Source organism: Ischnura elegans, chromosome 4 (genome assembly GCF_921293095.1).
Source record: "Ischnura elegans chromosome 4, ioIscEleg1.1, whole genome shotgun sequence".
NCBI classification, from domain to species: domain Eukaryota; kingdom Metazoa; phylum Arthropoda; class Insecta; order Odonata; family Coenagrionidae; genus Ischnura; species Ischnura elegans.
The window spans coordinates 113991328-114018973 of record NC_060249.1 but is presented as its reverse complement, the minus strand read 5'-3'; the positions used below and the strand labels follow the sequence as shown (position 1 = coordinate 114018973).

The window sequence follows — 27646 nt, the reverse complement described above, 5'->3', positions numbered from 1 at the left end:
AAACACTGTGAATTCGCCCAATCATACCTCATTCAAGTACGAATTCTCTAAAATCCCTTTTCTGCTTAATATAATAATCACTTTTACAACAATATTTGCATAAAAAATAAAGAAAAAATATATCCAGACATTATCCAAATATTAGAATTAAGGCTATTCAAATCGTTTGTATGGATGACCCCTTTCACGAATTGATACGGTCTACTTTGGTTATTTCAAATCAGTGCCGTAGCTTTTGTACTGCCATCGTTTATATTTATAAGCTATTATATAACTAAGATAATTACGAAAAATGAAGCCATAGGTTTGAATATTTAAAAATATTTTCAATTTTTTTATGATACATAGTATTTTTGAATTGAATAAGAAGCTACAGAAAACAGTAAGTGGCACCCCACACATTTCACCATATTAGGTTGGGATACCAATACTTTCTGTAAATAAAATTATATTTTTTTGCATTTACTGAGAATAATAAGAAATACGGAGATAAATCTATGACAGTGGAAAAATTTATAGACATTTCACCGATTCCAATTACAAAAAATTCGAAAGTGAACCGATATCTCAAACGTACCTACTTTGTTTTTTGAAGATTCCACGTCACCGGTATGATGAGCGCAACGTTTTACACTTCCGAAAGAAATCCATCCACGATTTGAGAAAACAAAAGAGTCAACAATAAAGGCTCCGGGGATGGCAAGGTGGGGGGTAAATAAGTTTACCCTCTGTCTCTTGAATTACGCTTTTTCCACGGAAGGAGGACGGCCTTTTTCGCGACCCTCATCCCCACAAGTTCCCAACACATAATGTATGGAACAGGAAGACGGAGACCCGAAAAAAGCACTCGGAAACTGTCAACCGATGTCATCCTTGCTGCCTCTTCCGCAGTTATAAATACCGACTCGGTTCCTCCAAGGGTTCACGACGTGGAAGCAAGGAATGGGACCGGAAGGAACAAGCCTCCACGGTCTCATTCCACCGACAATTTTTCCATCCTTGGATGAGAAACATTATTACATCATATGGCGCTTATTAAAAATTAAAGGGGTTGTCTTACCACGTCTTGCCGTAAGCTTATGAAACTCTATCCGACGGATTCTCTTTTATTAACACGCCCACTCATTGAAATTGTTATTGTTATCCAGAGAGCTATGAGATTGTTGAAATTTCATAGCTCTTTGGATAAAAGGAGACCACCAGATGTTGAATTTCTTCGGTAAAATTCTCTCGACTTCACAGTCACGAGCAGTACTGATCGAGTAAAATTAATTTATCCGCTCAAGTTAGTAAACTCGTCTAGCCACCTTCGACTTTCGAGAGCCTAATCATACACAGACACTTGCCTTTAGAGGTCACCGAACGTATTTCGGTAAAAGAAAAGTGCCTGCTTAATGAAGTGAATGGAGTTTAAATATAATATTAATATACAGTTATCTGGAATGAATATCAATAAGAAAATCCATTACTTGACTATCACGTTAAAACATGAATAACCATCTGGAATGAGCTTTAAAATTTGTAATAATATGCACTAATGCCATTTCCAGGGGTATGAATAAAGTAATGCCGGTTGTAGATAACGGAGAGATGGTTGTGTTTTTCATATAATTCGAGCTTAATAAAAGGAAGCGGGTTTCTCAGGAGCTAATGATATAAGTAGTCTCACTTCGGCTCTATTTAGAACATAACGTATCGAGAATAGGAGTACCGATTTTGAAAAGACATTGCTAAGTTCTTTGTTGAAACAAACGCCGGGCTGATCGCATTAACGCTGAAAATATGTGAAATTAAAGTTGGATCTAAGGTTTCCGCGGCGTTTCTCCATATGAGTCTCGGCTTTCGGGCGTTACTCCGCGTTGATTTGTCCATAGGTGACGACAGTCTCTGGAGAAATTGCCGTCATCTATGGACGACTCAACGCGGATGAACGCCCGAAAGCCGAGACTCATATGTGAAATAAACTTTTATTTATGCATTCTAAAATTATTTACATGAGACATAGCAATATTTCCATAGGGTTTTTCGTGATTTCAAAGAATTTCCACCAAATATACCACACAAGACATGCTCGTTTAAGTGGGAAATACGTTTGGTTCCACGGAAAACATCCCGCTGATGGACGTGACTGATGAATAGAAGCGGCTGCTTTTGGGTATGTTTCACTCCGCTAAGGAACAAGGTTCTTTGAAGGTGCACTGTGCTTCCTCCCCCGCGTCTCCCGGGGTGGGAGAGTCGGTCTTTCGGTGAAACCGTGAAGGAAGACGGAGAGGTCTAATTGAGAGGAAGTCCTCTCATGTCGAGCGGCGACATCGCGACGAGCAGCCCGTGAGATTCAGTGTGTGTGTGTGTATGTGTGCGTCAGTACTTAGCGTTCCATCGCGTGTCGCGCTCCCATCATCGATGTTGTTTACATCGCCCGGAGCAGGCTATTCCCGCGGAGGCGATTTCCACATCAACTACCTGTAGACACTCACCTTTGAACAGCTGTGAATTGTTTTTATTCATCGTTTGAACAGGAAAAGTAAATAATTTTCATTTTTTTTCGACGAGTCCGTGAGGTGATGGAGAGGACGAAGGAATTCGAAGCGTGCGCAGTTTCAAGATACATACTCCCGAAGCAGTGACTTCGTATTCGGGTGGTTCTCCTTCTAGGGAGCCGGGGGGTAGAAACGTCAATCGATAATCGTAGCCTAAATAGTTTCTCGAACTAAAGAGTAGCACTCGAGTATGAAATTTCGACTAATAGAAGCGTTGGTGGCTGTATTTTTTTCACAGCACTTCCTCTTTCTAGGTCATTCCGTCAAGGCGTTTCTCATACACCGCCTTAAGTGGGTGTTTTCCAGCATTGATATTTGTCCGTGACGTCCACCACTCACAATCCTCAATCCACCCTCCAAAACACGTGTATGATTTCCGACACCTACTGAAAATTCTTTTCGGAGATATTTCATTTTTATATCCTCACTATTTTTCATGAGTTCACTTCAGCGTAAGTAAAACTTAATGTGTCACGCATACGCATGCGGTTTGATGAAATAATGGATGAAAAATAGAAGTAACTAGTGTATTCTGTAAGATTTTTTTTTTCTCTGCAACGACGGTTTCGACATAATAATACCATTTTGAGTTGAAACTCGGATTATATCCAAAACTTTGCGGGGCAATCGAATCTGTATTAATAAACAATGCCGCAAGTAGTTTTCAAAGTATCATTTTCACCCCACTTCTATTAGAGACGCCTTATGTTAAGAGCAGAAGAAAGCCCACGCCGGCTTTCTCTGCACCCTACCTTCATTTAACCTGCTCTAAAGGTGCAAATGATGTTATACGCCGGTCACCTCTACCAAATGCAATACCAAACCATGGGTTGCAAATCGGGCGAATTCCTTATTGCCACCTCCTCTGATAATACGACTAAAAGAACAGAATAAACCGTTTACTTAACGTTTACACAGTGTTAGCACTATCATCTTTTCGCTTGGCATTTATTACCTACGCTCAATTTGCCATCATACCCACTTAACTGATGAAGCGAACGAGGTTGGCTGTGGAGGTCGCCTTCTTTTCGGATGAGACTGTTGCTGGCACGTAGGGTAGTGTCGCGCGTGATTTAAGGGAGACTCGCACTTGTCTGTGGAAGGAAGGAAGTCAGGAAGGAAAGAGGTGGGGGCCACCGGAAATTAAGGTTCCATTCACAAAGACTCTATCCCCCTCCCATCTTCTCCCCTCCCTTTCCCCTCTAGCTCTCGTACCGCAACCCCTTTGGGCCTGACTCGGAAGAGGCACACGGCGCATGCCGACGCGTTCAAAAGCGCTTTACAAGGGGAAATAGCTCCCACGTGTCCCTCCCGCAACTGCATGCATATTCCCAGGCTTACCACCGTCACTCCACCGCCTTCCGAGCGCCGAGGTTTCATTCGGAAGTTTTTTTTTTCTTTTCCCTTCTTCCCTTAGAAGCCGCCACTTTTCCAGCACTACCGCTTCGTTCATCAGTCGGCTCGAGGAACTCCTCACTGATGACTGACAGAAAACCTTTCAAATGAAAATTTTTTCGCGTGATAGCATTGAACAACTAGCTAAGGTTGCTATTGTATTGAGTTTTTATCTTTAATTTCTTTTTGTTTATTTGCTCGTCTGCATGATTTGTCAACCTCATTTTCTGAAGACTGACGAATCAATATGTATATTTTCGATATAGGGTTCACATTAAACCAAACATGTGTTCAAAATAATTTTCTAATTCTATTGAGAAACTACCGGGAAGTAATGCCAAAAACCTCCATCGATGTTATTTTGAGTGTGAATTTTCAATGCATCTTAATTCATGGGTATTAACATCAAATGCCTTAAGTAAGAATGCAATATTGTACAGTCATTTTCCAAAGTTTAAGGAGAAGTAAGTAGCGCGACAGCTGCTTCTAGAGGAAATTTAGTTTCCCTTATTCTTTTCACTATCCTTGGTTACGATCCGCAAATATTTCCTATGTGCGTGAATGTACTCAAAAGGAGAAGTTATTTTATTACTGCAAATTTATCATTCTGTACTGATTAATGTTGGTTTTAATTATTTGATATTATTCATTTCGTTTCCATTCCTACATCTCCCTTTGCGCGGATGCAGTTACCGGCTTAATTCTGTAGATTTCTTTATTATTCACCATAGCGAAATCACTTAAACGCACCCCTCGCCCTTTGAAATGTAAAAATAGGCGGTCATCCAAGAATCATGTACCTTGAAAATGGCATTATTTGCTGAAACATAGGTCGGTCGAAATAAAATAGTGTGAAAATAAGACTAAGTGATTTCATAATGGTAATTATAAAGATAATTATTTCGCACCCGACGAAATAAAAATTGGGACCGCGAATCATCACATACGGAGTGATCGTCCAGGTCTCCTTCGGTTCATCTATCAATAAGTGCTGGTTTGCAGCATTGTTCGTTACATTCGTTAAGTTGTACACAAATTAGACGTAGGTGCGAGTTAGATCCTTGAACTCAAAGTAGTCTCAACTTCGTTGTCGTAGCTGAATCGAATCTCTCCCTATATGTTGATTACCATCTATTTTTTTAAATCTAAGATAAGATTAACCGTATTCACATGAACTGGAAATATAACTACGGGCTTCCTGATTAGAGCATTAAATAAATTATCTATTAAGTCTGGGATTTGAAAATTTTTGCCATGAAAAGCCTCAAGGCCGTAGCCAGGGGGGGATCAAGGGGGATTGATCCCCCACCCCCGAAATGAAAAAAAAATAAATAGATACTTTATGCTCGCTTGGTGCTCACAAGACGATATTATATAAGCGGCATAGGGACATCTAGTAGTCCAATGCGACTTAAGTCAATATTTATCTAAGCGAATTTGTAGGTGCAGTGTGAGTAGTTGTAGTGCAGTGTGTGAAATAATAGTGCTGTGAATTAGTACAGAGGTGAGTGACTTATGAGCATCCTGAGGGACCGCAGAATTGACATCGACACCGAGGAGTTAATTCATTTGGTCGCTGGAAAAAAAAGCTAGAAGGCTAAATTCAATTTTATAATAATATTTTTTATATTTTCCTTTAAGGGTTTATAATAAATATGTATATTTTATGTTTGTCTACTATTCCATAAACCCCCCCCCGAAAATATTTTCTGACTACGGCCTTGAAAAGCCTAGAAAAAGTATTAAAACATTATGGTCCGCTCACGTATAAGTACGCGTTTCCACATCCAGCGGTCGCAGTCCGGTCACGTATTTTTACATTTTTTTAAATTTGTAATTGGTGACTACACTCCACGAAATTATTTTGGACTATTTTCACAAAGCTACTGTTCTTGAAAAAAATAAATAAAAAATATGTTTATAATAAAAATGTGTATTTAAAACCAGGAGTAGTTCTCGAGTTGTGTGAATTTAATTATATACTTGTACCTTCCCCGCAACTATCCTATAAATTGCCGGCCTCAAAAGGCTAGGGCGCCGGTAAAGGGCGCCAGACCAAGAAGTGTTAAGAGTCTCTATTCCATAAATTGATAAACACTTTATTCGCAGTCTCGTCGGATGCCTTTTTACTTCCGGAAATTAGATGCGGGGGACACGAGAACTTTCTTTTTCTTGTCGTTTTGATTATCACGTCCGATTCGCGGCTATCAATGAGGAAGCGGAGTGGATGTCTTCCGCTATGAAGATGATGATGAAGTCACTGCCAAGTCGGAACGAGACGCGAATATCTGAGGGCGGACGGTGGTGTCGTTAACCCAGAGGGGGGCTACAGTTTTGATGGCTGGCGGTGATTGAGGCACGGAGGGGAAGAGAGAGAGAGAGTGGGGAATTTGGCCACAGCGGTCTTCCGCGCGTGAAATCATCACCCCGCCCCGCTGTCTGTCTGAGGAGAGGAGGATATTGCATGCGCGCAATTCCAACGGAGCAGGAGGGACCGCTCGTTTTTTTTTTCTCCCTCGGGAACTCGCGAACAGGGTATTTACGTGCCCATTTAGGCTTTGTCCGTCCGCTCATCTGCTTCGCTTTCATTGCACCGTCTGGCTTGTCCTCCCTGTGCTTGTTACGAAAGCGTCACTAGCTTCTCTCTATATAGCTTGTTTGAAACTTCTAGGCGCTTTGATGATTTTAATTTGGCGAGACGGTACACGTGACGTAATTAGAAAAAAATAAACCTTTTACATATTACCAAATCCTGGAAATTTACATTATGTCAGTCACGCCCATTCCTGGGTGTGTATCTGTCGTTCAAAAAGTTTTTTAATAGAAATTACACAGCAGGATTGTAATTAAATATTTTGTGATAAAATTTGCAACCTTGTTTTGACGAGAAAGAATAAAAATAAATGGTTTTATATTGGAGAAAGGAATACAAGGAAGGATTAATGATCGCGTAATATTTACGAGTCACATTAGTCCTTTTCCTTTATTCCATTTACAATATTCAAGGTTTTGACAGACTTCTAAGCTACCAGCTCGAAACAAAGCTGCAGCCAAATCCAAAGCAACCTATTCTTTGAAAAATATGCGTAGAATAATCAATGAAGGATTTTTGAGAACTAGTGCCTAAAAATTAATTGCAAGCGGTGAAAGTAAATCGCTGAGATTATCAGGCTCCAGTTATTCGGCCATGAGATAGGGAGTAGGTTGAGGGGCAAGATATTTTTTGTCAGCAACGTAAATGATTTGGAATCATCAATGAATGACTTAACAAAATGATTTTTAATTAGTATAGGTGATAAATGCAAATGGTGAAAAGGCAGCGCATCTTAATAAAAGGCATAACTGACATTTCTCACTCCCTTTTTCGTCAACTGCTATCCACTGACAATGAGACGCGATGGCGCTTAAGATAATCCATGTCTTTGTCCTTTTGAGATCGATTTTTCATTCGTTCCTTTAGAAAAAATTGCTTGTTCATGGGCACTTAGGCTGTGGCATTTTCCAGGTATTGTGAGCGAATAATGAGTGGGATAACGAAAATCGAAGTGGGTTGAATGAGCTAAAATAACACGACATATCTTTTGCAGTCGAAATCAAATTCTTATTGCACCGGTCGGGAAAATACATAATTATTGTCAAATATTTAACGTTTATTACGAGAGAAAGTATATTCACGCCACAAGGTAAGAAGGACAATGATATCGGTAAAATAATGAGGGTTTGTGGTATTAAATTTTAGTACGAGAAGACGAATTTCCTGCGAATTGCTGGAGGAGATGAGCTGTATCTAAAATCAATTTACCAAACCATTTAATTCAGTGAATCTCAAACGGAGGTCTCAGGTTCCCACAGAAGGTTCACAAGACCCTCGAGAATACTTATTATAAATATAGTCCGACAAAAAAATGTTTCCAACATATGCGTATTTTCTAAGCGAAGTGCAGTTAAGGAGATGGTGTGTTTCAAGTAATTCTTGGAATTTTCTAAAAAAAAAAACTGTTGCAATCACTTTCGAATTTGGTTTTGAGAAAGGGTTACGGTTTTCAGAGGGTTAGGCGATTAAGGCGATCTTTAAGCGATTTAATGAGGTTGAGCATTCCATTGAATTTTACGCATTGGGAACTTCTACAGAACCAAAAGAGTTTGAATTAAACTATGCTGAATTGTTCATGACCATGTATCTTCATGAATCTGATTGAGTTATAAAGTGATGGTCAAATAAAAATATTATCTCTTAACTTTCGACCAACATTTCGCTCAATAACGTGAGCACTATCAAGTATAACAATAAATATTAGAAAAAGTTATTGGAATACTTACTATCTTCATCATGTTGGTACTAAAATAAATTTGTATTCGGTTTCAGTGCGTCGTACTCGAGAAACAAAGAAAGGTTTTTGTTGAATATTTACCTGATCAGTGCTCCACAACTCAATCCGAATTGAACCACCATGTCTCGGCTGATTATAAATACATAATTCGCTCCTCCACATACACTATTACTTCAATTTCCTTCTATTATCTAATACGTAATGTTAATAATCAGCCTTTCAACGTCCAAGAGCGTTGAAGGTAAGCAGCGTGAAAATGAAAGTCACTATTACATCAAGGAGAAGGGAATTACCAGTTAAGCATATCTTCGGGCATACTTAAGTCCCGGAAAATCAAGCAGGCTGAATATTTGACCAGTTTCTCAAGATATGAGACGCTGCGATGCAGAAATCATCGGTTAAGTAAAAGTGAAACGCGTCTAATGATTTCATAAGCGTTAACTTTTAATAAGTGGGCTAATCTGGAAAGCTTTGTATGTGCAAGCGAGGGCAATCTATAGAATAGGCGACGGAGAAATAGAATATAAGTTAATCAACAATAGGGTAGTTTCCTTCATCAATGAAAACGAAAGGCATTGATTGCGATTCGTTACCCACCATTAGTGTATTCATAATACACAAATTATTTGGTTTTTGAAATACCGGTTTAGACGAATGGCAAGGGTCAAATTTTATCCTCACTTGAAAAAGGCCAGATTGGCGCCCATGCGATTCCACTCCACGTGACGTCACAGGGACCTAGTTTCTACACGAGAGGATAGGAGTTATACATCGTCTGAGGTTACCAATATTATGGATGCATGAGGCACAGAGCTCAGGGAAACAAGTCTTAATAATCACCTATTAAAACTGGCTAAGGTCGGAAAGTTTTCTTCGTTTGATAAGGTATTAATAAACTTTTTTAAGCCAAGCGCTACCAGCCAGCAAGGTACTCAGCTACCCACTAGCATCCTGCGTTCTATCAGCGCTCAGAGCCTCGATCAAGGTCACCTCACAAGGCGGGAGGGGGAACCAGAAATGCGTCGCACGGACTTTTTCCCATCATTCCTACTTATGCGTCGCGTTTTCGCGCGCTTGAAATTTTTCACTTTTCATTTAATCGCGAAAAATAGATATCGTCATTTAAAAATCTAAAAGCGTGAAATACGTACTCCAGGAGTAATAATATTTCGATTTAGGCAATAAAAAAATAATAGGAAACCACCCTATTGTGGATCCATAATTTCCTACCCAGACGGCACACAATCCTCCGTATCCTCCGACGAAAAGCGACGGAGCGGTAGTCAATGGATACTATCTGCATACGAATTAGATACGGAGGATTCTGTGCCGTCTGGGTAGGATCAAAATAATATATTTTCCGTAACTTGATTACATAATAAGGAGTGCCGAGTACTAAAGAGCAAAAAAAAGATGTTCACGTAGACCTTTACCTTTCCTCGAAATAGGCGTGAGACGTTGTGTACGTCATCCCACGCTCCTATTCCAAAATCATCGCTGTTTGCTCTGTCTTCCCTCGCCTCCAAATGGCCCTTTGATTGCCTCGAGTGCGAGAATATTTTCTCTAACTTTTTTTACATGAGTCGACAGTGTTTCGATCGCTGAGAAGTATTTTATTTCCACCACAAATGCATCTCCGATACCTTATAAGGCCGTTTTACACGGGAAACGTACTTGAACAATCTGACTTGAGTTCGATAGCGCAGTCGAAATTGCATCGCGAAAAGAGGTGAATTGCTATAGAACGCTTGCGAGAATGCATCGACGTGAGATGGCAAAATAGCCCCCGTTCTTATGTCGTTCGTGCATTCGTGCAATTGCACGCCATAGCGAGAAATTTCTAACATGCGCAATCACGCGCCCCGTGTAAAACGGCCTTCATCGAAGTCGTGAATTAAACTGATGATTCGAGATGAGGTAAACGACCCAGTTTTAGAGTGGTTCCAGCGTAGTGCTTTAATTGTTGGAGTAAATAGTTTGGTACCGTCGTGAAAAACCAAATCGGGATATCTTCACTGATTTAAAATAGGTTAAAGTTGCAAATAATGTATATTTCCTCACAATAAAAGACGCTAAGGATAAACGAGGTCGGGTAACCGAAAAAGAATATTCCGAGCGAGAAAACTCGATTGATATAGGAGCATATTGACACGGAAAAAATGGACTTTCTGACATTACACTTGAGTGGCTATTTTCCAGGAGAAAATAGAGCAGATTAGTATAACTTCGACCAGGGTTTCAACGACGCCTATTCATGCAATGTGTCATACGCCAACACACTGCAATGTGAGACTAATTCATCACAGTTTAATTTTCTGCAGTAGGAAATTGCAGTGGTAAAGGATTCAAAATATTTGTTAAATAGTTGATTTGCCGAAGTATGAAAATAAGATAAATGATTAAACGAATTGGGAAGAAACTAACTGAAATAAGTACATTTTTGCAGTTAAACTATTAGGCATTTAAGATTTATGATTAGCAGTTCATTTACCATATTCATAAATATCAAGATTTTGCAAGTCCCAGCCCAAATCGTGGTGAAAAACACATTATTCAGATAACTATCAATTTTAAGGTATTTTAAAAATAGGCACATTGGACACACATTAGAATTAGACTAAAACTTACGCTGCCGGGGTCAGAGTTAGCTGATATTTCAAATTATTCTTCTGGCACTACTGATCGGGCGTGTGAAGACACGCTCCTGGTAGGCATTACGTATGCTCTTGTGTAAGCTGCACAAGTTAACACTTCACCACAGAAACCGTTCATGGTGTTTTTATTACAATGCAACGATTACGGATCACAAGCGATTATGAAATAACTAACTACATTTCGATCCTTTAACGACTTCCATGAAGGTTCTCGCATCATAGATCTATGACAATAGCAATCACAGTATCGATCTATGCAATAATACAGAGCTTTGTAGAGTTCAAAAATCTGGAATCATTGGTGATAGTGAAGAACAATTAAGTCAATATTATTTCCATTGTGTCCAATCTGCCGTCCTTGAAATGCCTGTAAATTAATACCTATTTAAGAACTGCATACGCGGAAATCTGAAAGATGAATCTGCATTACGAAGACAAGATATGGTAATCCTATGTGATTTGGAAAAAATGCGATGTTTCACAGCCGTCCGATTCTTTAATGACAGTTTTGACAGCTATTTCATTACCCTATAGTCTTTCTTTTTATTACATATGGCTGTTATTAATATATCTAATGCTATACTTGAAATTTGAAAAGCAATTTACCTAGTTGAGGAAAATATTTCTAAATCCGCTTGGAAGGCAGTAGTTAATGTTTATTCCAACACACTAACGCAAACAACTTTATTTTAAGTGAAACAAATCGCTTTCGTATACCTCCATTCAAATAACCTAATTATTAATCGAAAATGATCCCGACTCCGAGTATTTGTTCAAATAATGAAAACTAAACAATTAAATACAAGATGTGAAAAAGTAGGGTAGTCCAAAACTTCGCCGCAATCTGGCTTATATTGACCCTGAATCGCGCGAAGGTCACGGACGTCACGGGGAGAAAATGTCATTTTTTCTGGCAATCGATACTTGGGTTGAGCAACGACCTAGTTCTTAGCAACACCACTCTAATGGCATGCTTACAAATGACTTTAACTGACACCATGGTCTCAGGTTATTCGGCTGAGCTACACAACCTTTTTAGCCAAATCCGAACAGCTGGCCGTCGATACATGAACCATTCCTCTTGGTCAAAATTTAACTTATCCATGTAAATTCAACGCTGTCATAGAGTACTAAAGTAGAGCGATGTATTTTTTTAGATTAAAGAGTGAAGACTAGTCCGCAAAATGCATCATGAAATTATCTCAAAATGCGTTTTACAAGTACTAACGAAATATCTAAGCAATCACTGCTTACTCCCAATAGGGTAGTTTCCTTCATCAAAGAAAACGAAAGGCATTGATTGCGATTCGTTACCCACCATTAGTGTATTCATAATATACAAATTATTTGGTTTTAGAAATACCGCTTAGACGAATGGCAAAGGTTAAATTTTATCCTCATTTGAAAAAGGCCAGATTGGCGCCCATGCGATGCCACTCCACGTGACGTCACAGGGACCTAGTTTCTATACGAGTAGATAGGAGTTTTAATTCGTCTAAGGTTACCAATGCATGCATGAGGCAAAGAGCTCAGGGAAACATGTCTTAATGATCACCTATTAAAACTGGCTAAGGTCGGAAAGTTTTCCTCGTTTGATAAGGTATTAATAATCCTTATTTAAGCCAAGCGCTACCAGCTAGCATGGTACTCTGCTACCTGCTAGCATCCTGCGTCGTATCAGCGCTCAGAGCCTCACCCCAAGGTCACCTCACTTGCGGCAGCGGGAACCAGAACGACGTCACACGGAGTTTTTCCCGGCATTCACACTTACCCGTCGCGTTTTCGCGCGCTTGAAAATTTTCACTTTTCATTTAACCGCGAAAAATAGATATCGTCATTAAAAATCTAAAAGCGTGAAATAGGTACTCCAGGAGCAATAATCTTTCGATTGAGACAATAAAAAAATAATAGGAAACCACCCTATTACAGCCTACAACACCTTAGCATTTCAAATTAGAACCATAGAACGACGGTTTAATTAGAATTAGAACGACGGTTAAAAATGACAAGATAAGTATTACGACCTTGAGAAAAAGTATTTAAAATGGTGCACGATCGAACGTCAGTACAAAAGATAAGTTTATCGCCAGAGAAAAACCTGAATGCCAATTAACAGGGCAAAAACGTTTCGTGAGGACTAGATGAACCAATGGTAAGGGAGAAGAAAATCACTCCTTGATTGAAAGGTAAACATTTTCACCTATACGCTCGCTGAAATGTTGATCATTCCTCACAGATCCCGCGGATGGAAATTCACCCGAAGTTGGAGAAGAATATTTTGGCTTTCGTCTTCGACTGAAAAATATACATCGCGTCGAGGAAAATTTAGAAGTAAAAGCTTCGAGATAGTTAAGAGATCTAAATTACGATTGTTTTTTAAGCTTTCTACTTCGATTGATTTGAAGACGACAGACTTTTTCCGAATGTGGGTGATTTAACTATAATTAATCACAGATCTTTTTATAGCTTTTTCGTAATGCGACAATGTTGCGCTTTAGATAGTTCCCTGCTTGAGAGCTAAAGGGTAGGGATATTTTATAAATTCGTTGAAAAGCATCAAACTATAAAACCCCACTATATATATCCAGATCCGGCAGAAACGATTAATTATGAGAGATATTTTGCAGAACGGATGATTATGGGAATTCGTTTTTCCTCCGAAAAATAAAGAACTTTAATAAACACTAGGCGAAAATTCGTTAAAGAATTTCCTTCTTATTTGTCAACGGCTGGTGTCCTAAAACTCCCCACCACACGGCTATTGAGGTGGCTTGCAGAGTAGTATGTAGATGTAGATGAGCCAAAGTTACAAACTCACTTGTATGCATGCATATTTTGTCAACAAGAAAATCCGAGCTATAGAATTTTCGAGCAGACTTTCAACGACAGTTCTCTCCAGGACGTGGCGAAAAACCAACATTATCACTGATCTGCAACACCGGGAGCAGGATATGCGTGTTCATCGTTCACGCAGCGACGGAGACCCACCGGTTCCTATCTCTCGCACGAAAAGGAAACCGAGCGATTGCAACTGGACACGTGAAAATATGAAGGAAAACCCATCTTCGCAGAACAGTGACTTCGGCCTGCGAAATGTGCTCGCGACGAGGGCGGGTACCGAGATTCGAAGAGAAAGGGGGAGAAAATGAAAGTCGATACGCGCTACGGCACGATTTGATCCGCGAAGCAAAGTCGTGGGAACGGCCAAGGACGATCGCCAAGTGACGGAGGGAGAGTGCCACAGACAAGAGAGCCCGCCTTCGACGTCTTGGCTATCTATATTCGACTATTACCCACAGATCTCTCCCTCCGCCACTGTATTCCCTTTTCCTCCCACGCCCACCACCTTCCACCGCCCGAACTGACCGAATTCCGCGGACCAAACAAACCTCATCCCACTCACACGATACTTACACACACACACAAGCAGTGGCGGATCCAGGATATTTTTTCCTGATAGGGGGGGCACAAGCGTCTGACAGGTTTTGTCATATTTGGGATTTAAAAAAAGACAACACTAGGGTGGTTTCCTATTATTTTTATTGACTAAATCGAAAGATTATTACTCCTGGATTACGTATTTCACGATTTTAGATTTTTTAATGGCGATATTTTTCGCGAATAAATGAAAAGTGAAAATTTTCAAGCGCGCGAAAACGCGACGGGTAAGTATGAATGCCGGGAAAACTCCCGTGTGACGTCGTTCTGGTTCCCGCTGCCGCAAGTGAGGTGACTTTGGGGCGAGGCTTTGAGTGCTGATACGACGCAGGATGCTAGCAGGTAGCAGAGTACCCTGCTAGCTGGTAGCGCTTGGCTTAAATAAGGATTATTATTACCTTATCAAACGAGGAAAACTTTCCGACCTTAGCCAGTTTTAATAGGTGATCATTAAGACATGTTTCCCTGAGTTCTGTGCCTCATGCATGCATTGGTAACCTCAGACGATGTATAACTCCTATCCTCTCGTGTAGAAACTAGGTCCCTGTGACTTCACGTGGAGTGGCATCGCATGGGCGCCAATATGGCCTTTTTCAAATGAGGATAAAATTGACCCTTGCCATTCGTCTAAACCGGTATTTCTTAAACCAAATAATTTGTATATTATGAATACACTAATGGAGGGTAACGAATCGCAATGAATGCCTTTCGTTTTCTTTAAAGAAGGAAACTATCCTATTGCTGTAGAAAATATTTTCTTTATTTTGGAATGAAAGTTATTTATACTAAATTAAATGATTGAGGGTCCGTAACACACAAAATAAAACGAACGATATGATAACCGTACTAAAAATCTTGTTTGCTCTTTAAGCGTATGGGGGGAGGCACGTACCCCCGTACCCCTCAAATTCCTTCTATGCACACATGTATAATTGGAGTAAATATCTACAAGAGCGCTCAAGGTCGCTCCACAGTTATCAAAGCCTAACGCCAAATTGATTCCAAAACATCAGTTTAAAAGGCGGTTTACACAGTGCTGTAGTTGGGCCGGTACGGCGTACCCCCTAAAATCCATACTCGTAATAAGCGAACCGGTTAAACTACCTTTTTAAATCTATAAAAAATAGCCCTATTGTAAATTGTCCAGTGGATTTTTGTCCCAACTACGTCACTGAGTTTACACGATACATTGACTCATACGAATTAATGTCTGTTAGCGTGAATGATTTTTGTGGATCGGAACGGAAGATGTAGGAATGTATGAACCAAATTAGAACAGGTTCCATTTTCTTTACATTCATTGGCACAAGTTCGGTGGTTACACGGAGCATTTTCGTGTTTATTATCGCTTTCATATACTTAGACATTAACTTGTACGGGTTAACGTACCGAGTAAATAGGGCCTTTACAATAGAAGTCGTAAACGAATTGCATTCCAATAAATACATTTTATTAAAATCTTGATACTTTTGAATGAGAGCTAAATTTAACATACATGCGAAAAATTTGTAAAGTAAATATTTTTAAAAAATGTCAAAATTAAAAACAATGAGAACTTTCCTCCGCCAATAAACCACACGAGAGGCAAAGGTTTCGTCACTAGTGTCATTATCAAGGGCCTTACGAAGGTCGAAACAAAGATCTGACGAGTGGTCAAATCTTGTGAGGATACCATTGGTTTTAATTTGGATATGATGTAACCAAATTCCACAATGTTACGCCTGACACGCTCATATATGTATCAAAAACGGTTTAAAACCATAATCCAAGCCAAATTATCCTGCAGCGTGAGTTCTATATGCTATGGAAGTAAAACCTACACTCGAAATGAACTCACCGTCATATCCCTAGCGTCAACAAATCAGCGGTCAGCTATCTTCTCCACGAGATAAAGAGGCGTAGGTATATGACGGAGGATTTTCAGTCTTAGCCGAATTTAATAAACCATGTGCATGAGACAAAATTCGTGTGGTATGGTATGGTATGGTATTTGGAGGAGGCGACCGACAGCTGAGGTCATTTGCTCCAAGAGGGCAGGGTAGGTATGGAAGGGTGGAGAGTAACCCGGCGTCGGCATTTGCCTGCTCTTAACGAAAGGCGCCAAGGGGACCACGGCTTAACGTCCCATCCGACACACCGTGTGTTACGCTTGTAATGTCCTCCACACAACACTCAAGCAGGGATCGGGCAGTCTCCGAAAAATTCTCTGCCACTGCCGGGATTTTAACCCGAGCCCGCCAGGTGGGAAGCCAACACACTAGCCACCACACTAACCCTATCCCCGACAAAATTCGTTCTTTTCTTTCACTATTCCTGAAACTGAAACTGCCCAGTTCTTTCCCGGAGACCTCCGTGAACGCGGGCGATCTTTCTCAAAGGAAAAGATGCCTAAACAGACAAACAAACAAGCGAAGGATCCCACAGAGGAAAAGGGTAACGTATACTACGAACAGTTTAAGTGCTCGCGTTCCACGACCGAACGTTTATGACGACTGAGTAAATCTACCGTCCAAACAATTTTCTCAGGTGCGCTAATTAAGATTCCAGGATAACTTCCATCGTGCATTCCGAATGGACACATTTCTCAACTTCGACCACCATAGAACTTGATGAAGGACAGAACCAGTGGCGGATACATATGGGGGGCGCGCGCCCTCACCGTGCGGGGCTGTCCGCACTGCCGAACATTGCAGAACCACAATTGTAACTTTTTTATACCATAAGGTAGCATTGTTTTGTATATGCGTATAATCAGTTTAAATGATACTATCTTAAACTTTGCATGTAACTTGATTATTTTTTATTACGATAAAAGTATGGGTAACTCAAAATATCTTTTACGCCTCCCCTCCTTGAGTTTCTTCTGTATCCGTAACTGGACAGAACTCATATAAATGGCACCTTTCGGTCGTAATTTTTGCCGGAATAGCAAATCCGAAGAACACGGTGGGATATCGTCGTAATGAAACTCGGGCAGTAATAATACAAGCAACCCTGCGCCCATAGGCGGATCCAGGGCGGGGGGCACTGTGGCACGTGCTCTCCCCCCCCCCCCCCCCCCGGAGACCCTCAAAATTATGCAAGATTTTTAATACGGCCCCATTATCGTTGCGTTCGTTTTGTATTACGAGTTATCCTTGTGCCCCCCCCCCCCCCAGAACAAAACCCTGGATACGGCCTTGCTTGTGCCCCCCCACCCCCCAGAAAATAATTCTGGATCCGCCCCTGCCAGCGCCACCACTAACTTAGCCTGATGAAATTCGCTGAGAGGAACGAAGTCACAAACTCAAAAACACTCTCAGTAATCCAACTTGTAGTTGGTTTTAATATGTATGGGTATAGCACATCACGGTTTCAGCCAAAGGCATTTACAAGTAAAGATTTCAAGGAAATTTTTTAAGTAGTGAGTTTTAAGTTTTTTTAAGAATTTTAGAAGAGTCATATGACCAACATTAAAACCCTCGAATCTCGATATTTGGGCACTCCGGGGAAAATCGACAAGCCTGACGCACTTTTTCCTCACACCCATAACGAATTTTTGAGGGGGCTAGGGCCCCATGGAGTCGGCGCCACAGCACCCCCAGTAAAATCCTCCAGGGACGGGTTCAGCATAAAATTTGTGGGGGGAAGTGATGAACTGGGTACGTGGAGTATGGAATACTGGCTGTGAGGGGCGTTCTCCCGAGTAATTTTTTTAAATACCCATTTCTTTTGCGTATTTTGGAGCCTAAAATTTAATTTTTGTCCTAATACATGAAATTGAACAATTTAAATAAAGAAGTTTTAATTGACAATGGAGAAGAAATAAAAGGCCAAAAAATCTATTTAAATGGTAAAAATTTAAAAAAATTTCATATAGTTTGGACGGAAGTAGCCCCTGAGAAGCCGCCCGTACTCCTAATCTCAAACACGAAGTTGTACATACATCACCTCTTCCCCCCCTTTAAAAATAAAAAAGATCGGAAGGAAAATTAATAAAATAACATTGGAAGCTTAGCTGGCGACTAATCCCATTCCACCAACACCAGTTCATCGGCAAATGAATTATTACTTAAACGAACTGATTTCTACATCTAAATCACTAAATATAGAGCACATACCTATTACCATCGAGGCTTTTAAAATAGCGAAAAAATTTTAAAATATTGAAAAAAGGAGAAGTCTATCTTATGATAGAAATTCAGATTCACGAGCACCAAGACGCTCCCATTTCGAAAGGAACGTAATCGCCTGGGCAACCGCCCTAAACGGATGAATGCCGCTGCCACGAATGACAGCGCTGACGTCCAGTTCATGTAAATAAAGGTTTTAAGCGGCTTTGTAATGACTCTTATGACCAATTTACGCGGTATTGATGAATTATGCCTTCGAGCTACATCCATTCACACCCCTCACGAAGAGGAGTCCCGTATTATCACGAAAACTAACGCAGTAACCACAACACAGTGGAAATGTAATGAGAGATTTTAATGGTGGACACTTCACAAGAGCAGTGGAGTAACTATGAGGGGATAAGGGGATAGATTCACACTCCCCCCCCCAAAGCCTCAGAGAAATAATAAACAAAATATTTAAAATTATTGTCTAGATTTGACATATAATAACTGCATTTGATTAAAGTTAAACTTTAAATGCCAAAATGATATAAAATTCATTTCAGGCACGCCAGTTTTCAAAAAAATTTCCCGGAAGTTGCTAGGCGGGGGGGGGGGGGGGGGGGTTGTACCCCCAAGCTCCTCCATCACGCCCCAATGCTTATTCCTAGTTACGCCACTGCACAAGAGGTCATGAGAAATGCATATACGAGTGCATGCGAGTCCATCTCAATCTCTACTGAAAAGTAATGAGGTGGATCCAGACCGACCGATCCATTGAATCCCCTAATCACTACGGAAATTGTGATTTAGCAAGGTGTAACTTCAATTCAATGCCAACGATTTGGGTAATTTTTTTTGTTTAATAATGTTAGAGAAACATATGATCGTGGATAATTTAAAATTAAAAACTCGTGGACACGCTAGCGATTTATAAATAGTGAATTGTAACGACAATACACTTATTGATCATTGAGGAATAAAAGAAAAACATCTTGATATTTTATATATTTATGATAACGTTATTTCTCTCCTCAAATATATTGGTTACTACTCAAAGGAATGAATGCAATCCATCGAGGCATTTTCATAAATAAAAATATTTCCCGAGCACGCATATGCTTAATATAGTCAAAATCAATGTTCATTACACGTACTTACTTCGCCTCCTTCAAATAAATACATTATAGGTATCGAATCAAACTGCAAAGGTAGCCTACAGGCATACCTATATCCGGCTCAATTGAATGTAGCTGGTTAAAATTCTGACGATTGACAATGGTACAATTAAGTATTTTTGTGAACGCTAGCTAAAAAAATCTCCAATATTCGGATGTTAACTCCATATAACTGAGAAGTAAAAACGACGATACCTATACTTCAATAACCACTTGACATACATACGCATAAGAATTCCAGTCGATCAATATCAAGATCTTCATTATTTACAAAATTCTATAGCCCATAATCAATTCATGTAATCGGAGATAACCTTCATTAATTGAAATTCGTTAGCCTCTTTCAAATCACATCAATAATATCGAAACACAATTTATAAGCCATTACGTACTTTTCCAACACGTCGGCGAATATTAAAACTATCACTCAATACCACAGAACAGTTACTGGAAAGTGGAAATGACTGGCAAAGAGCACAAAAATACGTCAAAACAATTTAATGTAAACAGAAATAAACGCCGCAATTAAATGCACTGAAAATTCCGATTCAAGAATCATAAATTAGCAAGATCAAATATAAAGTTTTACTTCCTTACCAATCAGTGGCGGATACAGAAAAAACTCAAGGGGGGGGCGCAACATATCTTGAGTTGTCTTCACTTTTATCGTAATAAGAGATGATCAAGTCAGAGGCAAAGTATGAGAAAATTTTATTTAAAGTGATTATAAACATGTAAAAGACAATGCCATCTTATGATATAAAAAAGTTACAATTGTGGTATTGCAATGTTCGGCAATACAGCCGAACCCGCAAAGGGGGGGCGCGCGCCCCCTGCGCCCCCCATCTGTATCCGCCACTGTTACCAATGCGACCAAGACTTCCACGGCAGCTCACCGGTGCAAAAAATACCATCACTTTGGGTTAACCGACAAGAAACAAACTCTCGATCCCGAATTCTTCCCAATCAAAGAACGACACATTGATATCTTATTGAATACCGCAATTAAAAAACGGCGTAACGAAAGGCTATGCTGGCCGTCAATAAGTAATTCGACAACTTAACCTTCACATTCTCGAGCTAGTCACTAAATTACGAAGAATCGTCTGCTTCCCGCCCGAGGTACTTGACAAGTTAACGCTAGGTGGCAGCACAATCGACATCGCATCTTCATTTGTCACGCGCGCCCCTCCCCTGCGTATAAACATCACTATGCCTAACATTCATTCATGTGGAGACGCCAAAGATATCTCACGGGATGAGATAACCGAAGGATGAGCGAGAAAGAAAAACACACAATGGGGCGAGATAGAATGAGCTCACCTCTGAAACTTCCGCCGAATTCTCGTCCGCCCTGGCAGCAGTGCTATCCCTCTCGTCCACTCCAGCCTCTTGCGCGTAGTCCACAACTCCCTCATCGTCTTGGTAAACCAAATTCCTGAATGCCAACGGGACGGGCAGCAATTCGTCACCCTCCTTCTTCTTCTGCTGCTTTTTGGTGCCTTGAGATCCCTTGGCAGACTTCCTTCCGCTGCTGCGACCCAACTTTCCTAGGCCACCGCTGTCTTCCGAACGCGACCCATGGGAATTGCCCATGAGAGCGGCCACTCCACGGGCCGGAGAGGCGAAGGCCGACGGACGAGGTCGGGGAAGGCGTATTTCTTCCTCCGGGGCCTCCTCCTCTTCGTCGTCACATGAGGAGACTTCACCGCTCCTCGCACCTGTCGCTTCCCGGGCGGTGGTGCGCCCCCTGGCCGGGAGACGGCGGCGAAGGTGGTCCAGCGACGCCGAGCGCCCCTGTCGTCCCCTGTCCTCCTCCCCCTCTCCTCCTTCGACGAAACGGTAATCCTCCTCTTCGTCGACGATTCGGCGACCGCGGAATCTCGACGAGGAATGTCGTCCTCTGATGTCTCGTTGATCGACGACACTGCCGCTCGTCTCACGGCGGATCGGAGTATTATCTTCCTCCTTATCGGCCGATCCATCAGTATCACCGCCCCTGCCGCGATGCGATAAAGAAACCTGCGGCAGGAGAGACGCTATTTCGTAATCCGCTCCTCGCCGGCGACGCTGTCTGCTCTCCTCCAACCGCCGCTCCTGGGATGCGGCTGACAGCCTCTGATGGTGCTGCTGCAGTTGCTTGATGGTCGCCCGGTGCCCCTCCTCCAGCTTCTTGCCCCGGCCGTTCAGGTAGGGCCGAGAGCGCTCCCCCGCGTCGCACTCGGAAGTCCTGGGTTCGACCTCGTCCAGCCGATTGCTCCGAAAACTGTTCTTGGTCTTCTTCGGGTGCACCTCCTCGACGTAGGCGGACGGGACGTAGAAAGGTCTCCTCTCTGAGTTCCTCAAGACTTGCCACCAGTCCGGGTTCGTCTTCTTTATCAAATAAAGCCTCTCACCTTCCCTCATCCACACCTCCCTTCCCTCCTTGGTGGTGTACTCGAAGTCGTAGAGTACCTGCACTCGTATCTCCGGCATCTTTAACAGAAGGGGGGGGGGGGGGATTGATATCCTTGGGAGTCGAAGGTGCGGGCGCAACAATGTGCGCGGGGGTGATTTGTTTATGTCCCCGATGCTACTCCAAGAGCGCTGGGAACGGCTTTCGGCGATTGGCGAGATGGGTCTCCTTCCTCTGCGATCTCGCTCTCATCACTACTTCGTCACTGGCTCCTTAACAAAAAATAACGAAGGGACGAAAAGGAATGGGTCAAAGGGTGTTTAACGAGAGACTCGAAAGGTATAAAATAAAAAGATTCCTTTAAAGAACCCTACATAGAAACACACGCACACAGCAACAAAGGGCAACGGGAAGCCTAAAGATAAAAAATAAAACGCGTTTTAGGTCCACCACAGGTGAAGCACACCTTCCAACTGCTAATTATAACGACGCTGGGGAGTGCACAAGGGCGTCACTGTTTCGGGAAAAATACCACAACAAGAGGAGGGAAGGTCTTTCATCCCCTGGGTACCACCATCCCTCTACTACTCCAATTGCCGCGACTCAAGGACACAAGTGGGTATGGATACGATCACTGGATTAGAAACAGAAGCAATTCCAAGAGCACGCACGGTTCCTCCATCCAAAGGTACGTTCTGTGAGGAGTTTCCTCAACCACTCCACTGCCTTCACTACCTCCGAGGACCGCCACGAACGCCTCGGAGAAACCGAACAAGTGACCGCGTCTGAAACTCCGCCCTCGATGGTTACGTCACTCGATGTTTACGTCGTCCCATTGGCTGGTCTGTAGCGGCAGCATAATGAGGGAAACTTCGCCATAGTTCGTCTGCTACGCTCCGCGCCACGCTCGAGGTGACGCAATCGAGTTTATTCCCGACGTCGCGAATAAATTGACTTCATCAGCATCTTGATGTGCAAGTAATCACTCCCAGCTGTTGACTTACTCTTCCGAAGTGAAGTTCCTGATGAGATGATTTTTCTTCTGTTCATTTAAAATCACCGTCGGACCTCGGAGCAGCTGCTGCCTCAATGGTTGCGCGTGAAAATCTCGGGTTATTTAAATTTACCCTACGCTGATTTTCTTCGATATACCCAGCATTTAGGATAATAAAAATAATTTTTTAAACTAAAACTATCGTTAAAAATGTATAGTTTGAACTTATAAATGGTGGTTAAATGAAATTTACTCAATTAATATCTGATAACTACAAAATTATCGATTGCAAGTTATCAGAAAATGAATATTTTTATCAAGTAAGCACTAATGTAGTTATAATTTACATTTACATAGAAACATTTCAATTTAGAGTGTAAGTACGTTCGCTAATTCATGCCAATTACATGCACATAATTTATTCTAAGAGCATGCTTCTTGCGTCCATTGAAATGAATTTTCATTCTAAATGCACCAAGAAACTAGGTGAGAATGGAAAATGAGTCAGTAAACTGAAGCACAGTCTTAGAAAACTTTTTCTTCCATTGAAATGTTACAGCCTCCAGCTAATTTATGATGGTGCTTTTTTTCTTTATTCCATCCCTGCAAATTTCAAATCCATCTAAATGCTGCTAACTGGCATTATCATGTAAGGAATAAAAAACGGTACCCCCGCAGTGATTCAACAAAAAGGTTTTCTTTAAATAGGTGATGGTATAAGTCATCCCAGACACTAACTTGATGGTGCAATATTGCAGATATCTGATTGGTGTGTGAAGCCACACATTCATGGTAGGGTTCTTCTCCCAGTACCACTTCACTCTTTAAGGGTTTTTATTTGGTGGTGAGCAAAAGCTTCACACAAATTTTGAACCCAGTACCTGTCGATCAGCAACCCAATACTCAATTCACTCGGTCGATCCCCCAAAATCAAGCATGAAATGCTCCAATGATGGAAAACAAAGAGAGGGACTATGATCATTGGTCCTACCATGGGCATACCCAGCGGGGGGCAGTTACCCCTTCCCCCCCAAGAAGCAAAAATTGCAAATGTCTTTAAGGAAAATAATATTTTTCAAGCAAATAATTTTGAGGACTAATAAAGAGCTGTTACAGTTTCCTTTAAATGTTGGTTTCATTCACCTTTTCCATGCTTAAATCTTACCTACAACTTGAACAACCATGGCTTCCCCCCCCCCTCCAAGTTTTGATCCTGGGTGGGCCCTTGCCTCCTACCTCTTGGATGATCAAGTCAAACCATTTCTTTAACATCATTAATTTTGGTAAACAATGCCAAGAAGATGGATAACATAATTTTCTCTTTACTTGTGAATGTGAATACAAGTCCTTTGGCGTCATGAAAATACTAGCGGGATTCACATTTGCATCTACCAGGTTGAATAAGTTACAGCGATCATTTTAGTACTTAATGATCACAGATGGATAAAATAATCAAATTGTACAGGATTAACCCATAGGCTGCGGGAGTTTGCAATTTTAGCTGCCAGCCAGGGCAGAAGAGACCCCATTTTAGAGGAGGCACCCCCTGCCATGAGGGCTGCTCTGGTATAGTTAAACCCTTTTGCGATCCTCATGCTGAGAGAAAGGGGCCAATAGGGTAGTTTCCTTCATCAAAGAAAACGAAAAACATTGATTGCGATTCGTTACCCACCATTAGTGTATTCATAATATACAAATTATTTGGTTTAAGAAATACCGGTTTAGACAAATGGCAATGGTCAATTTTGTCCTCATTTGAAAAAGGCCAGATTGGCACCCATGAGATTCCACTCCACGTGATGTCACAGGGACCTAGTTTCAACACGAGAGGATAGGAGTTTTACATCGCCTGAGGTTACCAATGCATGCATGAGGCACAGAGCTCAGGGAAACATGTCTTAATGATCACCTATTAAAACTGGCTAAGGTCGGAAAGTTTTCCTCATTTGATAAGGTATCAATAATCCTTATTTAAGCCAAGTGCTACCAGCTAGCAGGGTACTCTGCTACCTTCTAGCATCCTGCGTCGTATCAGCGCTCAAAGCCTTGCTCCAAGGTCACCTCACTTGCGGCAGCAGGAACCACAACGACATCACACGGAGTTTTCCCAACATTCATACTTAGCTGTTGCATTTTTGCGTGCTTGACAAATTTTCACTTTTAATTAAATCGTGAAAAATAGCTATGGTCATTTAAAAATCTAAAAGCGTGAAATACGTACTCCAGGAGTAATAATATTTCGATTTAGGCAATAAAAAAATAATAGGAAATCTCCCTATGGCAAGATATCCTGGTAGCAATAAGCATTTTGGGAAAATGCCAGTTAGCGTGCAAAACGTATAAAAACGTTTCTGCACTCTAAGGGTTTAATAGTAATTCTAGAAAAATGCAACACAGGCAATGTGAGATTAAAGGACAGAGGGTGACATCCTGTTAGGAGACATTTGTGGTTTCAATTTTGGGATCCTAAAGTTGGCAGATGTTGATGTCCACCTTGGACCAACCTGATGAATTTCCAAACACCAATGATAGACAGTGGCTTCACCAACATGAAGCATTTATATCAATTGAATTAAGCAACCTTCCCCCAGTCATTTATTTCTTCCTTAACGACGTCCCACCAACCATCATTTAAATGACTCAGATTTCCAGTATAGTGCATTTACACATACACGTATGTAATCTACTTTTCAGTTCCGTGTTGCCAGTGAGAATGTTCCTTCAGTTCGGTGAAGGGGACCCATTTTTATGATCCAAAAACATCCTTGTGTGCGCGTCTTCCTGTGCTTTTGACTAAGGTTTTTAACCACCACTTGAGTGTTTTCCAGCAACCAAGAGTATTTGCGTGAGTTAGTGAGTGTGTAGAGAGAATTTCATTCAGGAGAGAAAGCAATATCCCTCACTGTTTGTGTGGAACCCATTACTCAGTATCCCTTTTGGAGGCCATCCTTACTATGGAGGACATTGCTGAAATGGGCGTGTATGATCCTTGTTTGTTTTCAGCATGGAGGAGTGAATACGTGAGTGAGTGTGCATAATTGTCTTCTGGAAAGAGATTAATTTCTCATGAGCATTTTTGTGGGATGTCAGTCCCAAGTTTCTTAGTGAGGACCCAGATTCCTTGGAGAGCACAGTTGATAGGTTGAAAGATTATTTAGTGGAGTCAGAAAACTGGGCAGAAAACCTGCAGACTGATACCACCTAGTTGAGTGAGTGTATTCCTTGCCCACTTGTTTCCCATTTTCTAACTAAGTATTATGGACATAAGAGCCTTGATCTTTATTTAATATTCCTATTGAGGTACTTTAATGTTGCGTGAGGATGATCAAGCACATCATAAATAAATTCAACCACCATTAACATATCACCAGGTTGGTTTATTCCAGTATATGAATTGCACGGACAAGCTCTACAATGTCGACCAAAACTCTCCTTGCATCTGGACTATCATAGCATCGGATTCTCACGCGGTCAGTAGCGTCTCCTCTTCGCAATGCCTTCTCGGAGTAGTTGGTGGAAAAGTAGTTGAAATGCTTTCTGCTAGTCTGACACAGTCCACATGGAGCAATAACTATCACCCGGACCAGGCTCCCAACCTAATCCTCCCAATGAACCCTCTTCTTCACCACTATCTTCCTGCCATCCAACAACATAGTATTCAGTAATTCTTCTTCCATAAGTAACTGTACAATGAGCAATATTTTGGCGAACAGATAGGTATGGGAATGCGTATTTACCCTGAACCGTAAATGCAAGTCGTAATTTTGTTTGAGTTTTTTATAAGTAAACGGCTGGTGTCCTAAAACACCCAGCCATGCACATTTTTAGGTGGTTTGCAGGGTACCATGTAGATGTATAAGCACCGTCTGCACCCTCCCTGCATACCTCTACCACACTGACCCCCTCTCTTTAATTCTTTGTAAGTCCCAATATCACTCTTAATTCTATCCATAAGCCCAGTACTTATTGTGCTCCTTTCCTAAAATCCCTCCCTATTATGACAGTTTCCAGCATCCTATTGCCACTAAGTACTTGCCCCATCCACACCAACTCTCCCTAACGCAATTTTTGTTTTTTTCCCGGCGAACAATTACAGTGAAGTTTTCTCGGGTTTTGCACCGGGTCAGGTCCTCCATTTCTCCTTCCAACGTTTCGATGGACAACTCGCCCATCGTCTTCAGGGATTCAGGAATCCAATGCCAATTCCTCAAAGTCTCAGGGTATATATACAAAATTCTGTGGTTGAGGGCGGTTCAGCGACTCCTGATTGGCTGCCAGTCCCCTCGTATTTTTAGGAGGTGGTCCCATATGTGGCTTAAATTATAGCCGCAGTCTCTGTTGATGTTATTGCTGTTTTTTTGAATCTGAATGGATTCTTTTACTACGCGGTCCCAGTATCCATGAGATCGACAGAGCAGCTTCGCTTCTTCCCAGTGAATCATATGATTCTCCAGGATGCTGTGCTCAGCCACTGCCGATTTTTCAGCTGTCCTAATCTAAGGTGTCTGCGATGCTCTTTCAATCTCGCCTCAATAGTGTGGCCCGTCTCTCCAATGTATGTTTTTCCGCATTCACATGGTATGGCGTACACTCCAGCAATTTTCAGCCCAGTTAGGTCCTTTGCCTT

General features: G+C 41.4%; 1 protein-coding gene across 1 annotated transcript in view; it reads right to left on the bottom strand.

The window, feature by feature from the left end:
* LOC124158221 (flocculation protein FLO11-like) overlaps window positions 1–23137 on the bottom strand; it is a 390266-nt gene extending 367129 nt beyond the window's left edge. Inside the window, exon 1 of the mRNA XM_046533410.1 lies at window positions 20954–23137. Within this exon, the coding sequence (XP_046389366.1) occupies window positions 20954–22105 (1152 nt within the window). The 5' untranslated portion in view covers window positions 22106–23137. The remainder of the gene's footprint in view (window positions 1–20953) is intronic.
* Between the last annotated feature and the right edge of the window lie 4509 nt (window positions 23138–27646).